We start from the raw sequence: 18,032 nt of genomic DNA, 5'->3' as shown, positions 1-18,032 counted from the left end.
CTCATCCTCTTAGTCGCCTCTTTTGACAAGCATAGTTACCTTTTACGGCAAGCATGGGTTGCTGAAGACCTATTCTACCCTGGATCTTCACGGGTCTTCATCATTGGTTCTGATGAAGTTAAAAATGTCCATTAAGGACTTAGCTGACACATCGTGATGAAACTGAAAATGTGTTTAAATCTCCTTTATAGGAAGCCTATATAACATTGCGAGGCGAGGGACAGTTATTATAGGCAGTATTAAAGGGCAAGTTCACACGGAAATGAACCATTTTTTCTTGTACTTTTTCCACATTAAAAGTGTTAACATAGAAGTGTCATAGACAAAAATATAAAAACATCATATTTAATTAACATATTTATTGCACAAAAACGATTTATATTTTTCACATTTACCAAGTGTTCTATTTCCATAACAAAAACACCATTGCTTATGCCCCTTGCAATATGACGTCATTGGTGCCAATTGATAAACATTATGACGTCATCATGCTTTGTTAGAGCCGCTTCACGTGGTGTAGGTACAGTTTTGTGATTCTAGCATCTCAGATGCCAGCCAGAATTGTGTTATGCTGAGTCACCACTGCGCCGGAGTGTGTCGTAGACCATGTTGTTTTACCGCAAACTGGTCCTTGATATCTTTTGCGTTGAGAATGGACAGGGACCCAGTTGAATTGGCACCAATTACGTCATAATCGAAGGGGGATAACTCAGGCCTATTTCGCTCGTAAAACGAAGGCCTCATAACGGCATATCACTTTCACACTATTGTGAGCTTCCTACTTTCACTGTGAAAAAAAATGAGTGTATATTTTCAAACACAGATACTAACTAATTCTAAAATTGCGTTTTGTTTAGAAAAAGAAAGAAAGTGATTTTTGCGTGTACACTTCCCCTTTAAACATGACTACCTCATACAATGAATGTTACAACTGATCTTGTTGTTCTAGGTATTGGATGCCCACAACCCACCATGACAGCGAGGCTAGAGTTTGATACAGCAACACACACACTCAGGGGCAGACAACTCTCTTGTACACCTTCAGCTTTTACGTTTTACTTTTCGTGTGAGTATAATATTTCTATATGGGTCTGACACTGTGTTTATATGTCATTGCCAATAGATATTATACTATCTAGAGGAATGCATATTTGGTAAGTCTTGCTGAGCGCTCCTTAACACTGTTGTGACTCAGAACATAGACTGAGTTAATGCCTTCAGTTCAACAAACAAGTGTGTTGTTACAGAATAACTAACTTTATTGAATACCTGACACGTTTTTTTGTTTTTTTTCTCTCTCTCTCTCTCTCTCTCTCTCTCTCTCTCTCTCTCTCTCTCTCTCTCTCTCTCTCTCTCTCTCTCTCTATATATATATATATATATATACACACACCATGCAGTTTGACATGGATACCCCATTCTGATTCATATGTAGAATAACTGACATGCCATGACTTACCGTATTTCTCGTATTAAGCCCTCGAATAAGACTTCCAGACAAATATGTAAGAAATCTGAGTATACTAATTGTCTGTCTGTATGTGTATAGGGTAATTGAAGCACCAGTAAAATGGCTAAAGTGTGGAATACTTGATTTCTGCATGAGACCAGCTAGAGTTATGCCTCTTTTCCTGTATTTATATCTTCACTCTGGAAATTAAAGTTTTTATTATTACATATGCCTAACACACATAATAAATATACCTTACAATGTGTGAAAAAATATTCCTTCAGATCCCAGTTGTGATGTGTGGGATAAACACTCCTTTAGTGTTTTATGAGATTTTACAACCTGCATCTGGGGGATAAAACCTTGGGGCGACCTCGGATAGGGTTTTAAATCTCATAAAACCCATGGGGAGGTGTTTCATGTGACTGAAACAACGTTGTTATTAATTTCGGCGAAATCGTGTGTGAAGCTATCGGAAGATCGCACAACTCACCGTTATTAACAGCGACCACGGTCAGAATACCGCTATTGACGCCTTGAAACGAACTTTAGTTGACAGAGAATGGATACATATATCATAAATGACATACTTTGAATAGGTAAAAATTTGTATTTGTTTGACGATTCTATGTCAACATGAAATTCTCGCGATCACGCGATCACGCGATCACGTGCGCGTGAGCCTTGACGGTGACTGGTCAGACTGGTTCCATGTAAAAAATAATACCCGGCAATAGCGATCAGCAGCTTCGCTTATGGTTATTATTATTTTAAATATGTTTAGTAAAGACTGCATATAATTAAGAAAATAATGGAATATATTATTCCTGATAAAAAAAATAGTTTCAGATACAATTGTTGCCGATCCTATAAAGTTATATCATTGGGTGTGTCTTGACCGAATCACCGGTCAATTCCAAGAAAACGTGTGTACAGCTGATTGCTGTTTCCGGCTTAGTTTACGAGAAAATACACAAGGTAATCTTAATCCCTAGATATAAAACAATGCCTAGCAGAACAATAAATACTATTTAAATGGTAAATAAACATGTCTGGTGATTTTTTATCTCAAATTTCGAATTTGTACTGACAAAGTTTCTCATCACCCGTTCGTTTGCCGGACTTCGCTGAAAGGGTACGGTGTAAAATAATTCCTCCGCATAATATTCAAATTTCTTTTTTTCCAAAATATTGAACCTGCTAGAGGGGTTGTGCATTATACATGGGTGCGCACTTTACTCAAGAAAATACGGTAGTCTGTTATTCCATACCATGTGGCGAAAGAATACATTTCAATGTGGACCCCTAAATCACAGGACTGACCCTGACCTTGAATATTGACCCTTCACATGATAAGTATTGACCTGTCACGTGATGATTATGGAATCGTCTGCCGGAGTGAGTGAGTGAGTGAGTATGGTTTTACCCCTTTAGCAATATTCCAGCAATATTAATGCAGGGGACACCAGAAATGGGCTTCACACAATGTACCCATGTCAGGAATCGAACCCTGGTCTTCGGCGTGACGAGCAAATGCTTTATACACTAGGCTATCCGACTGCCCAATCGTCTGCCAGAAATATAAGATGGCATCTGGTACTAACATTTTACTCCCTCATTCAAAATGATATAGGTCATTGACTCAATATGCTGATAATAGCCTAAATGATTTATCACACCAAACAGTCACTGAATCATTGTTTATTAGGCTTTTGCTGTACAGCTTCGTTGTTGCTTGGAAACTTGGTGGCTTTTCCAATTCTTCGTTTGACATGTCTACACTAAATTAGTTCATGTTTGTCACAAGTCGCCAGACAGTTGGTATATCGCCCCAGCCCTAATGTATAGAGGAACAATAAGTGTGTTCCTCACTGACTGGTCGTTACGCTGCAGTGTGCACATGGCCGAGTCAGTGCAGGGCAGTGACAAATGAGAATATCTCTGTTAGGTGGTTCCAGCGGTCACTCAGAAAATGCACAAAAACAGGATCATAATAGCACCGGAAACCAGCATAAACAGCCAAAATTTAATCTGATAGTGAGGGGCGGTGGGGTAGCCTAGAGATTAAAGCGTTTGCTCGTCAAGCTGAAGACCCTGGTTCGATTTCCCACATGGGCTCAAAGTGTGATGCCCATTTCTGGTGTCCCAAATGGTGATATTGCTGGAATATTAGTAAATGCGGCGTAAAACCACAACTCACTCACCACACTCGATCGCTCGCTCGCTCACTCACTCACTCACTCACTCACTCACTCACTCACTCACTCACTCACTTGATAGTGTTATGTCCCCTTGTCGCTGTTGGCCTCCTGCTTTTGATGTCTCTGTGGGTTCTATCTATATTGCAGAAAACTTCTCAAGACCAATATCAACATAAACAAAGGGATTTGAAAAAAAAATATACTTGTACATGTAATTAATTTCGGTTTATAATGCAATAGGCTGAAGAAGCCACAATACCAGACAATTACTCACATCCCACTTTTTTGTTGTTGTAAGAATGAATGTGGTGGGGGACTCTAGATATCTTTTCAGATGGTGTGTCCTAACATTTGCCACAAATTATGAAAGGATATTGGAAATGAATATAGCGCATCATGTTTAGTGACTGAAGCTGGGATTTGTGATCTTAACAATCGCCGGGTGTAACCATGTGGACAAGATGTCATTAGGGATTTGATTGCGAAAAAACTGTGACAGATTCTAGCTGGTGCTATTTTTGTGAACTTGACAAGAATTGATGAATTGTAGTATTTATATCGGTATAGTTTGTCAAATTGTAAAATAAAACAGATAATAATTATATCACTTTTATATTTAATGTGGACAAAAGTGTCCTACACTCCCAAAGAACAAGACCTGTGAAGATCCGGGTTAGAATTGGTCTTCAGCAACCCATGCTTGCTGTAAAGGGCGACTATGCTCGTCGTTAAGAGGCGACCAATGGAATCAGGTCGTCAGGTTTGCTGACTTGAAGCATGGGTTTCTTTAAAGCACTTACATTCAATAAAAAAAATTTTTACACTATGAATCATAAACAACTTCTATTCTTATCTTTATTTTTGAACGTACATCATAGATCGTGTTAGGTAGGCAGAGCGTGTACCTCCGTTAAGACTTAACAGCAGGTGACCTGTCCCTTTACAATGATGACATTTTAATTTTTCTGAAAAAGACCCTGAAGTTGAACTGTTCAGACTGAAGTACATTGATTGTTTTCTGGTGTTTGTTTGTTGTTCAACGCTGCACTCAGCATATATTCCAGCTATATGACGGCAGTCTGTAAATAATCGAGTCTGGACCAGACAGTCCAGTGATTGACATCATGAGCGTCGATCCACACAACTGGGATACAATTACATGCATCAACCAAGTCAGCGAGCCTGACCACCCGATCCCAATAGTTGCCTCTTACGACAAGCATAGTTGCCTTCTTCAGCAAGCATGGGTTGCTGAAGACCTATTCTACCTCGGATCTTCACAGGTGTTCTAGTGTTCGAACTTTGAAGTTGTCTGCTGTTTTGAAATTTGAAGTGTTTTGAAGGAGAGAAACTTTGAAGCTTTACAACTTCAAAAGTTCTTCTTGTTATAAAAGAATTCCAAAATCATGAAGGTCCAATCTTGACATGCAAGTCTTGAAACTTAATAAAAGCTGAAGTACTGATATTTTGTTTTTGTATGGTTGCATATCAAGATACATATTGTATCATGGCCCTACTTTATCTTTGCAGTTCTAGTCATTACTATGGTAACATTGCCAGTTTTAACATTGAGGGGGTCAGTTGAGACCCATGGCTAGTTTGTATCACCTTCTCTTCACCTACTTAACACATTCAGTCAAATTGCTTTTTTTAAGTGTAGTCATTTCTAATCTCAAAGTTGAATTATTTTTTGCAATGATATGAAATATTTTTGATATATTACATGCATATTTGTCTTCAAGCAACTCAAAATTTATTTAACAATGGTGATTTGATTATTTTGCATATTTTACATAATAACTTGAATCAACACTAATGACAATTTATTTTCACCTTCAGCATTTTAACAAGAACATCCTTGAAAAAATAAATCAAATAAGTCTTCGGAAATTTATCATTTAAGATGTGTAGGTGATGTGACCAACTTGTCCAACAAGAAAGTATAAAATTCCCACGCCAGGTAACCAAAGATACATATGCAGTTGTAGCACCTTACGCAAGTGATAGGACCATGCTAATCAATATTCATGTTTTAACTAGTGTCCTGTAGACCCTATTTGTATAGGACAGAGTTGAGGGAGTGATGGTGGGGTGGGGGTGGGGGTGGGGGTGAGGGTGAGGGTGAGGGATGGGGATTGAGGGGGCGATGGACTAGGGGTTATGGGGAGGAGATGTTGTCTCAAACTCAATGTCATTGTCAACTCAGACTTCATCTGTGTTTGCTGTGTTCCACGTGGAACAAATATATACCTTGTCTTCTGGGAAGACACACATGTCTTGTCTTTCCAGGTTTCCGATGTAGGTTTTGACAATGGTGTTTTTGTCGCCATGGAGGAGATGATTCAGAAATGTATTGCTAGCCTGCAAGACTGTGGCTAGTGACATATTCAAAGGGTTGGAGAAAGGAACAGGTTATTGAATCACTGCCTCTGAAAACAAAAGTATTTGTGGGCTGGGTGTTAATCAGTCATGAATTGCAATTATTTGTGGTTCTTGTGACACTGAAAATCAGTAAGTACAGTCAACTACGGTTATAACGAACTCGCTTTTTGGTCCCGACTATTTGCTGTAGTTATGCTGTATATATGCTTATAACGAACTACGGTTATAACGAACTAAAATTAGAAGTCCCTTTGAGTTCGTTATAACCGAGGTTTACTGTACTTGTTATGACCAAGTGGGTTTTACCATCTTCCCGAGGTAAGGGAGTTGACTGACAGTAAAAGTCCAGTTTCCGACTTAAGCTGGAATTATGGAGTTATATTTTGGCTGGACTAACAAGTCTCTTCATAGTCTTATCAAAGTCCCGTAACGATATCGACATATGGTTCATAAACAACATGGCCACTGCTGTGTCGAATTTGTTCGATTGCAGGATTTGCAGACCATGTGTACCATCAACTGGGCGTCGACACATATTTTCCAATTCTTTTCATGTTTTTTAATCAAGGCGCTGTGCCATTTTTCTTGAAGCAAATGCAAGTGATATGAGAGGTAGAATCTGATTGGTCAGTAAGGGGGACATAACTTGTAATAGCCATTGGTGGCACTAGGATCGAGCCCTGAAATTCCAGCCTAGTTCGGCAACGGTAGCAACTAGACTTTTAACTCTCTTGCCTCGGGAAGATGGTGTTTCACTAAAGTGGTAAACGTTGAAGACCTGCATCACTTCGGGCTTGCCTCCAACATTAAGCTGACATGCTTTATATAACAGGAATACTGTTTAACACATGTGAAACCCAACTTATAACCGAGAACAGACAACTTCATCAGTTTTGAACTAATAACAAATTAAGTCCATGTTTGTGTCAGACAAGATGATGGAGAAACATGAAAATTGGCATATGCATACGTCATCAGATTGAATGGTGACTTTTGCTATTTTGAAATCTTTCTAAGTTTTGTTTTGTTATGTTTCCCTGGGAACAATTTGGTCTCAAACAACTCAAGGCTTCGTTTCTGAGCCATGACTCTCAAACCAATGAATATTTTTGAATGAAACTACACATGTGCAATGACCACATGCTCAACTGCTGACATAAAGCTGGAATATTGCTGAGTGCAGCGTTAAACAATAAACAAGGCATGCTCAACTATTGCCTTGTCATATTTCAAAATTTTTTGGTTAATTTCTTGTGTTTCCATGGAAACAGTTTGGACTTATGAATGTTTCTGCATGAAATCATTATCTTTCCAAGATATAATTTGCAATCATTGTTTTGGGGGGATTTGCTGACGTAATTAGGGTAACCATTTTAACTAATGTATTAAAAAAAGGATTGGGGAGAACACATTCTTGTTTTAAATACTCCCAGAGGTTCTTATGCATTTAGAGTCACTGATTTTACAAAATGACTGTGTCTAACTGTTGCAACTATTTATTACAGTTAAATATTCATAGATGTAGCATGCTATACAGATCAATCTCGTGGTGAACTGGTGCCTTTTCATGATTTGGGATTTAGAAAATACCGGTCCGAATTATTTTTTTCTTCTCTGAACTGAAGGTATCCAAGTGCAGTGAACCAAGGGTGGGGTATAAGAAGCTAAACTCCATTTTCGAACTGCACCAGATCTGGGGGATATGTCATCTCCTGATGACTCTTCTGTATGGAGGGGTGGGGTAGCTTAGTAGTTTAAGCGTCGGCTGATCACAGTGAAGGTCTGGGTTCAATGGGCAAACTCGCTAGGTGGGCTGAGCCGTACGGTCAAACCTTAAACTGAGGGTGCATGTTGTATGCGCGATACAAGAGGTAGGTGTTACTATAACACCTATAGACAGTTAACCAGTGTAAAATTCACTTCTATCGGTAACAGTCGCGCCGGTGTACAGACAGTATATCTTTTCGCCTAACAATGATCTATCTATTGTCATGTTACAGCTAATATGACTTTTAACCATGACATTTTCTATACATGCGTTGAATTTTTAACAAGTAAGGTTCGTTTCAGGGCGTCAATAATGTTAATTTGATTGTGGTTGCTCTAGATATCTGTGAGTTGGTGTGGTCTGATGATTTCACCAATATTGAATGAATTTTTGAATACAATATTCGTAAAATAGACTATAGACATAATTCAGATACAAAATGATCACTTTTTAAAACCAGATAGTGTAACAGATAAACTTGCTTACTTCAGTACGGATTTGTTGACGTGGTATTTCAAGTGTTATATACTCAGGGTAATGTTTTTGCTTTGGGGTAAAAAAAATCAACAAGTCAAGTTTATGTATGTATAATGCACCCAACCTCTACACAGCTGTGTTATTTTTAAGACAAGATTAGCACTATATACAAGAAAGTAAACAAGTTTAAACTGCAAAATGGTTGTTCCACGTGTATTTGGAGCACAGCTATACTTGTTAATTTGTAAGATGGGATATTGGGCGATGAGGGTTGTAATTAGTGCTTCAGTATTGATTGTTGTGTTTCACAGGTATTTCCAGACGAAGGACTGATCGAGAGCCTTCGCTTTGCTCTGACAACACTCAGGCTAAAGACGAGGCTTGGGAAGCTGCTACATTCTAATCACCACGTAAATAACCTACGTACTTTTTTCATAGGTGTGAAACAGACTTGATATATAAGAGAATTCGATAGATCTGGCATTAGTTTGGCATGTGCTTGGGTGACAGGATGGTCGTTCAATGTAAGTAATTTTATTTTTAAGACTGAATATTTGATTTTATGGAAATCCAGCTTTATCAGTGTCAGTGTCAATCTACACCTGACAGTGTTTCATCTCCCGGAGATTATGAAAACTGGTCATCATAACAGTAAGAGCTTTTGGATTTTTAGAAAACATTTTTTTATTCATAAATCTGTACATGTTTTATGATTGAAAGGTTTTCAAATTCTAAGTGTCATGATTGGAGGCTTTGTGGAAAATATTAACAAATTTCACATGATGGAGTGCACTAATTTTTACACTTTTACCTTTTCCTGTTTAATTACAAATCATTTGTTTTAACCATCTTCATCATGAATGGATGGCTGCCTTTCTACTATATCAGTATTTGGGGGAATGTTGAGATGTTCTTGGTAAGGGGCTGTGGGTTAGCCTTGTGGTTAAAGCTTTCGCTTCTCATGCTGACGCCAAGGGTTTGATTCACTGTATTGGTAAAATGGGATTTTGATATTGCTGGAATATTGCTAAACACAAAGTATAACCATTCTCACCCACCTTTATAGTGAGTGAGTGAGTATGGTTTTAAGTCGCTTTTAGCAATATTCCAGCAATATCACGGCGGGGGACACCAGAAATGGGCTTCACACATTGTACCCATGTCGGGAATCGAACCTGGGTCCAGCGTGACGAGCGAACGCTTTAACCACTAGGCTACCCGACCGCCCCCTCACCTTTAGCCAGAGGTTTCAAATAACATTAGCATCTCCTTTGAGTACTTGCATCAGAGGCAGTCAGGTAGCCTATTGGTTAAAGTGTTGGGTTGTCACGCTGTTGAAGCCCATTTCTGGTGTCCCTCACTGGGATATTGATGGAATATTGCTAAAGGCGGCGTAAAACTATACCCACTCATTCACTTGCATCACTTCCAGGTGGGTTGGCAGTTTTATGTATTTCAGTAGCAAATGTCGGTTACAGTATGACAAGTTGTTTTCCTTTTAATATTCAAGTACCAGTCGCAGTATATTTTGGTCATCTGCATCACTGCACATGGGCATTATAAGTATTGAGAAAGTACTATTCTTTGCTTTGTCAGCCACTGATAACATTACAGTAAACACTATCCGTGCTCCAAGGCTGTACTGAATGATAAGTCCATGGATGTATAGTAATTCTATCCCAATAATAGGCAGCTCTACGTGAGATGACAGTACTGTTGCCTGTCTTTTGTTGGAACAACTGGTACATTTTATTTTTGTAATCTAGAGCACAAGTCAATTTATCTTTGGTTGAACTAAATAGTTAGAGGTTCATTTTGTCCTGGGAGAAATTTGCTGTGTTTTCAATGTAGTGTAAAGCACTGACAAATGTACAAGTCTTCCGATTCTCTGAGGGGTGGTCATGTAGCCTAGTGGTTAAAGCGTTCCCTTGTCTCGCCAAAGACCCAGGTTCGATTCCCGACATGGGTACAATGTGTGAAGCCTGTTTCTGGTGTCCCCCGCTGTGATATTGCTGAAATATTGCTTAAAAAATGGCGTAAAACATTACTGACTCACTCACTCCAGTTCTCTTAAACTGCTTGGTCAGGAACTTGCAAAGAGGGTAGCATGGATGATGTCATTAGTTACCATTCTCAGCATTTAAAGATTTGAAGGTTTCAAAAACAAAAACGCTGTGATATAACTGGAATACTGTTTAAAGCAGCGTTAAACCCAACTCACTCACTCTCAAAAACAAAAGATTTTTTTTTCTTTGGAGAACTAAGTAGACTTTTATTCTGTAATATTATATTAATAATTAATTTTGATTATTTTTATTAATATTTTGTTGACTATGCACCTGAAATTCTATTCTGTTTTCATTACAGAGTCACCATGAATACCAAGGATCCCCATTTGTTCCCCACCCAGTGCCTACCTTCTCCCTTTCCCCCATCTCCAATTTGTGAGTTTATTTGACTATGATGGGTCATCCGTCACAAAGCTCCAAGGAGCACCATAAAATTCAAGCCAGCCAATCACAGCCCTTGGAAGCGACTGCCGCACCAATCAGTCCTGCTGAATTTCATATTAAGTCAGAGTTTCAACCAGCCAGTATGTTGGACAAAGGCGTGAATAAAGCATTAAATTTCGTTCCGTATTCAAGTGACAACCCCAGCCATGCTGGAGCATTCCAGAATCCCAATTTGCAAAAGTGTCCGCCTGGATTTGAAGGTAACGAGATACTCAATATGCCTTCCAGAACAGGGGAAGAAGGGGAGGTGTTTGATGATTCTAGATATGGGTGGTTTCGAGGACCCCCATTGATAAAAACTGAACGACCTCGACTATGGAGTGGTGAAGCGGATGATAACACGTTAGTTGAGACAATATCGGAGTCAAGTTCCAGCAACATTGACAGTGGCAGCAGTCGAGAACAGTCCCCCTTCACTGGATCAGAAGATGTTCCCAAACATCAGTACCCAGGGAACTCAGAACAAGAGGATTTCGGAGGAAGGCGAGTTGGAGAGATGTCTGCTCAGAAATATGAGGAGGGAGATTTTCATTCAGAGAGTGAACGTCAGAGCTACCAACATGGGAAATTCAAGAAAATGCTTCATCAACGATATGTGACTAGTCTTCAGTCAGACTCTTCATCCTTAGAGCAAAGCTTGAAGGAAGGGCCAGTGTACTTCTACCCTCCTGAACTAGAGGATATGAAAGGCAGGGGCCAGGATGTGGGGCCGGGAGGTGTATGGGTGTCTTGTGAGTCGGTGTCGGAGTCAGAACGTGATCTCAAGAGGACCAGTGATGTTCGGTCGGACACACCAGACGATGTCTTCATGGAACCTACCTCTTCTGTTACTTCACACAAACGTTCAAAACCTCCTTCCTTGCAGCAGAATGAACCTCTAGACCTCTCAAAGAGCACCAGTCCTAATTTGTCTCCAGGGTTGGGATCCCCTTCTCTGGGGTCTCCATCACTAGGGAGTCCCTCCCTGGGTTCTCCAAACCTGGGTTCTCCAAACCTGGGTTCCCCAAACCTGGGTGTAGGGATGGGCCAGGTTCCCCAGGAGCAGGAGCTGTCTCCCACAGCAGCCAAACAGTTCTCCCCTGTCACTTTCCGGTCTACGCATCGCCTGCCATACTCACCCCACGGTCTTATCTCTCCACAATCACCTCTGTGTTCAGTGCCTGAAGGCGGGCGTATCTTCAACTTCAGCATGCCCAGTCCATTTGAAGGTCCCCACTCGGACTCGGATCTTCTGTCCCCTAGTCCCATGTCACCACGATTCTTCACATTCCCTCCTCACGCCTCCATGTTGAGTCCCCTAGCGGAGGTGAATCGCTTGGCTGTCTCGCCACGGGCTCTGTACCCATCATCACCTACTCAGTTCTCCAACTTCCCATCCAAGCAATATGGGCCTGTCAAGCAGGAACACACTAAAGGCTTTTACGAGAAACGATCTTTATCGGAGTCCGATGTGACGTACCTCTGTCCGGTTTGTGGACAAGTGTTTCCATCCTACGATAATCTTGCTAAACATATGGCCAAGCATCTCCCAACTGAGACTGTACGTGCAGCTGACAATAACAAAATACATTACTGTAAAGTGTGCAATCGGTCCTTCTCGCGTAGTGACATGCTTACTCGCCATATGCGGCTCCATACAGGACTTAAGCCTTATGAGTGCACAGATTGTGGCCAGGTGTTTAGCCGCAGTGACCACCTGAACACTCACAAACGAACACACACGGGTGAGAAACCATACCGCTGTCCACAGTGTCCGTACGCAGCTTGTCGGCGAGACATGATCACACGACACATGCGCACCCACAACAAGAGATCAACACGAAAAGGTGGACGCTTTCTGGCTGTGCCCGAAATGGAGAGTAGCGAAGTACGTAAGAGTTCAGTTTCAAGCACAGATACAACAGACTCAACTCGAACCTGCTCAGTGTCCAGCGTTGATAGTTTGGAATCAGAAACGAGTCATCGTAAATACGCCAGCCCGGAAGGAGCGCAGGCCGACAAGGACGTGACACAGACGCTGCAGTGGGCGTGTGGGAGGAAAGAGGCTCCAGACTTTGAAGAAATCGACCAGAATACACTGTCTGTGCCTACAGAATCATCTTTCGATCCATTCATGGGGTACAGAAAAGCCCGGAACTGGTCGTCAACAAGTTACGAAAGTATAGACTCGGAAGACTCTAGGAGAGATTCTGTTGCCGATGATCCATTTTTAGAGCCTGAACGCCCCGCCACAACTACGTCACGTAGTGGTGGTCAGGGGAGCCCACTCATAGATACAGTTAGTCTACAGAAATGTACTATAAGTTCCGATAGTCCTAGTGTAAATATGTAGCTAGGTGCAATCTATCCCCTCTAATTCAAATGGAATTGTCTGCAACAAATGGTGACTTGATCATTTGAATATTTTAGGGGCCAAAGTGTTAGACTAGTTCTGTTATCTAGCATTCCCACAAGGGCTCTTTTGGCCTGTTTTGGATTTTGTCATGAAATCAAAATTTACTTGTTATTGTTTGTGTCCGCTACGCATGTGGAATCTATTTGTGATCATTTGACTTATATGCCATTGGTTAAGGGTATATTTTTCACATTATAGTTTATTTGGTGCATATTGTGTAGTTGGTACTTTGTATGGTGACATTTGCCAATGTTTTTTTTGAGTAACACGATGTTTGTGGATACCTGTGATCAAATTAAATCTATTTTTTTCCAAACAAATATATTCATCTATATTGCATCTACGTCTACATCTGCATCAGTCACACAGTCACAATTTTCAATTTTGGAAAAATTATTTTAAAAATTCGAAATGCTCGTCCCTATTTTTGTGTAAGTGATAAGGATATTGAAAGCACTTGCTTGGATATTTGTGGAGTTTTTGTTAATACAATTAGAACAAGATTATATTCTATTGCTTTCTTCTGAAACTTTCTATAGGGAGAGGTGTCATTTGTAAAAATACTGACGTAAGATTTGTGGTACTTTGTTTTAAGTATTTCTAATAATTTCATGAAACAGTCTCCATTCATTGATTAATTCGATCACAGGTGAACGCAAATTTCAAAGTAAACATTTGTTTTCACTTTGTTGAGTATGTGCTGTTTTGAATGTCAGATAGGTTCATGTGTTATCTCCCCATTGCTAGCAGAATTTGAAACAACTATATACTTGGAAAAATTTCTAAATGCTGGAAAACACCATCTTCTGTATGTCAGTGTTAAATTTGCCTATATAAAGAATCAGCATGCAGTATTCATATCACTCACAGGATATAGCAAAAAATATTTTTTCCTATCTAACAACAAACTGTACAAGGCTGAGAGGCACTTGCCAAGACAGTTTAATTGTAACTTGGGTAAATCTGGTTGACACTTTCACCCAAATTTAATTAAGAAAATAAAGATTTTTTAGAAGTGTAGTTGATAAGAGAATATTTGACTGCATTTCATTACTGGTTATCACTAGGTCAGAGGAATATTGATGTTTCTTATTTAAAATAATGTATAATATTTGGTATTTTTTGGCACTTGAATTGGCCAACCCCCAAGCTCAACACTTGGAGAAAGGGCATAATATATCTGGAAGATGTCAATTTTTAAATAGATGCCTAATACATCTTGACTGTTTTCACATAGGATCGGACAGCAGTCCCAAGGAAGTAAAATCTGTAGCCAAGGGGAGATAACTCTAAACTGACACTTTTTCTCTGGATACCTCATGCAGTATTATGGGTTGCCACCCAGGACTGAGTGTGTTTGCATCTATCATGTTATTTTTTTTCTTAATTCTTGTTTGAAAGCATAAAACATGGAAATCTGAAAGTTTTCGTCAGTCCTTGTTGACATAGTGCTGAAACAATCATCATCATTTTATAACATTAAAACAAATATAAGACAGTAACTGTGGCCAGAGGAATGCTCTAGGGCTTGTTAGGATGGCATTTCTTCCTTTCAAATGTACTCGTAAATATGAGTGAGTTTGAAACTTTTCTGCATATTTGAAATTTTCAATTTGACAATCAGATGTTGCCACCTAATAATTTGGGTACAGTATATGAAACCCATTTCTTGTGTTCCCTGCCATCATTTTTGTGGTATGTTGGTAAAAGCGACGTAAAGTCTAACTCACTCACTTAATTATTACAAATATACTCACCGTCAAAAGAAATGCAAACCGTAGAAACATAATAAAGAAGTATGTACGTCAAGAAGAGATGTTTCCAATGTGTACTAATTAATGAGAAGACTAAAGTCAGTCAAGTGTCTTTATTCTTATCACAATATGAGGCTCATGATTTCCAAACTTTACATGCTAATCCTACACGAGACAATTGGTGCATCTTGAGTCATGGATCTGTGACAACACATGTGATGCGTTCATGAGCATCAGATCACACAGCATAACAGTAGTTTCGTTTGTGCATCGACCAGTATAATATCTCTTGAATATTAGCAATTCTTCAAATATTCACTAACATTTTTTCACATTTCTTTTGGGGGGCACGGGTGGCCCAGTCTTCTAAGGCGCCGCGATTCGCTGTGCAGAGTTGCGTCCCTTGGGCACGCCAGAAACCTATGATTGTGGGTTCGAATCCCGGTTCGCCCTGATTATGTTTCTAGGTTTGTCAGCACCATACCCGTGCTCGTGGGTTTCACCGAAGTGGTAAACGTCTGAGACCTGCATCACTTCGGGCTTTCCTCCCACATTAAGCTGACACGCCGTGATATAACTGGAATACTGTTAAAAGCGGCGTAAAACCCAAGTCACTCACTCACTCACTCACTCACATTTCTTTTGGCGGTGAATACTGAAACAGGCCATGCTAATGTGCAAACATCCAGTAAGTTTGTGAAAATGCCTGATGCTACAACAGGGCCAAAGATATTTAGTTGAAAGTCCATGTTTTATGCATTCCTCAGTGATAGTTTCAAGTATTTCTTGTGATCAGCTTTTGAATGGCATTCAATGTATGTTGTAGTTAACCCTGATTGGCTTCAGGTTACAGTGGGTCTTGAAAGGTACTTCTTGTTTTATCCATGGCGGATGTACTACATGTACTTGTTTGTTATATTTTGATTTTCTTTGTTGAAGAAGCGTTATTTGTTTGTGCCAATTGAGGTTTCATGTAATTTTGAATTTGATTCTGAAACTTTGGTTGTTGAGCCTTCAATTCAGCCATGTTGTGTTGCTGACTTTCGAGAAATCTAGATCTGCCTTAAGTTGTAAGTGTTATATATGTTATGAACACTGTACTGTTAAATTAAATTTATTTAGAGGAAGAAATATAATTTTCTCATCGAAATTGGTGAAAAAGTAACATTGTTTAATAGAATTACAAATATGGCATGATTTAGAGTATTGGATTTATAATGAACGTAAACATTTGACACATATTTGAGATGTTAACTTGTATCCCAGTGAGTGAGAGGCTGCCGTATGGGTGGTTGTTTCATCAGAATCCATGTCTTTCACTGTCCCAACTATAACTAGTTGTAGTTTATGTAATACTAGTAGTCAACAGGTCATGTCATGTTGTTTGTATTGAATATTCTTCTGATACTCAGTTGTGTTGACAGTAGTATCACATTTTCTCCAATTACTGCGCCAGCTATATAACAGGGTTTTACGTATAGAGGAAATGATCTTGTACCAACTTACAACTGGAACACATCTGTTTAAAAATACATTATGATTTTGATTAATGTACTTATAGCCGGCAGATATTCATTGATATGGAGTCAAAAGTAGTTCAGGTACTGGGTGATGATGCTTTTGAGAGTATTATTTTGAAAATACATGAATAATATCAGAAGAGTGTGTTGGAATATTATTATTCATCTACCTACATGTGAGGAGCTTAGATAAAGATTATACAGACTGCACAAAAGAAGTTATTAGAGAAGACACGATTCTTTCTAGTCCTGCACCATGACCGTGGAATATATTTATTTCATGAAAAAATAATAATCTAGAAATGCATACAAAAGCAAGTCTAGTCAGCTCAAGCTAGCTCTATCAGCATAGGAATTTTTTTTTATTTTTAGAGTCAAGAAGGATATTGTGTAATATAAGATTTCAGAGACTAAATGTTAGTCTAGATTCTTTCCTATTACTATAGTTAATATGAAATAATCGCATGTTCTTTACTAATTTTGAGTGGTATATTTATTTAATCAGGGTTGACAATACTTGAATACACAAATTAAGATTTGGAGGATTGTCTTTCTTTAACTGAGGATTTCATGTGTTTGAAACATTAATTATTGTATACAGGTGTGATCAGTTCGATGTATCGAAGATAGAAATAGATCCTAACGTACATCCTGTTTTTATAGCTTGGGGCCTAATAGCAGGAAATGTGTTACATTATATCAATATGATAGTCAGTAAGTCATCGTACTATTGCATTATGTGAATTGTTTACAGTATGACAAATATCAGACTTTTTATGGGAATACACTCAATGTATTTATTTAATTTCATAAAAATTCAGGGTTTATTACAGATTGAATGATAGTCCCTTTGTTTGCCAGGGATTTGGAAGTACATTGTTAGAAATATCTTCAAGTAGTCCAGATGCAGAGATTGACAGTACTTACAGTATACACGCAGACAATGTTGGAAGAAATAAACATTCAAGCCTCAGTGTATGAAAGACACTTGGTAGATAATTGTGAGAAACGTGTTACTGTGGGTATTAAGTGAATATGACAATTCAATGAATGCAATAGTATGGTTGGTTGTGTGCCATGACCCTCCATGCTCTAGTGGGAGAGCCCTGGGAGTGGGGATCACTCTACCTAGGGGAGGGGAGGGGAGGGGAGGGGAGGGTGGAGCCCTACAAAGGGGAGGGATCAGGATGAATGCCACACCCTTGTGATCGAGTTACCATGAGGACCAAGATTTAGACAAGGATGTCAAGGATAAACGATTTAGGTAATTTGGACACGTTTTGAGAATTTTACTAGTATGAAATAATGATAAAATTGTAACATTTTCTGCTTGTCTATATTTGGTAAATCTGTCTGCATTTTTATGCTGTCTGTGTTAATGTTCATCTTATAATTTGACAGGACTAAAGTTAAAATATTTCGGTGTCCCTGGTAGTTTAAGCTTGGTCTGTGTCATGAGTCGAAGCTTGTCAGGCCTTTTGTTAGGCTGTGTGTACATATATATCTCGGAGACAAATATTGTTGATTTGTATGCATACTGTTGTTGGCTTACAAATGTAGGTGTGTTGAATA

At 39.2% G+C, this 18,032-nt stretch overlaps 1 protein-coding gene across 5 annotated transcripts in view; it reads left to right on the top strand.

Annotated features, from left to right (window-relative positions):
- Positions 1 to 15,045, top strand: part of LOC139465772 (zinc finger protein 263-like) — a 94,204-nt gene extending 79,159 nt beyond the window's left edge. For 4 of the 5 annotated variants that reach the window (XM_071247663.1, XM_071247665.1, XM_071247664.1 and 1 more), the window contains 3 exons: positions 950 to 1,066; positions 8,590 to 8,688; positions 10,646 to 15,045. In XM_071247663.1, coding sequence (XP_071103764.1) covers positions 10,739 to 13,123 — 2,385 coding nt within the window. In that variant the 5' untranslated portion in view covers positions 950 to 1,066; positions 8,590 to 8,688; positions 10,646 to 10,738 and the 3' untranslated portion in view covers positions 13,124 to 15,045. The remainder of the gene's footprint in view (positions 1 to 949; positions 1,067 to 8,589; positions 8,689 to 10,645) is intronic. The other variant, XM_071247667.1, reaches the window with a different exon arrangement.
- The last annotated feature ends 2,987 nt before the right edge of the window (positions 15,046 to 18,032 follow it).

Source organism: Haliotis cracherodii, unplaced genomic scaffold, assembly GCF_022045235.1.
Source record: "Haliotis cracherodii isolate W230 unplaced genomic scaffold, xgHalCrac1.p SCAF_18, whole genome shotgun sequence".
Taxonomy (NCBI): Eukaryota; Metazoa; Mollusca; class Gastropoda; order Lepetellida; family Haliotidae; genus Haliotis; species Haliotis cracherodii.
The sequence above is the reverse complement of the archived record's forward strand: the minus strand, read 5'-3'. Positions and strand labels throughout refer to the sequence as shown.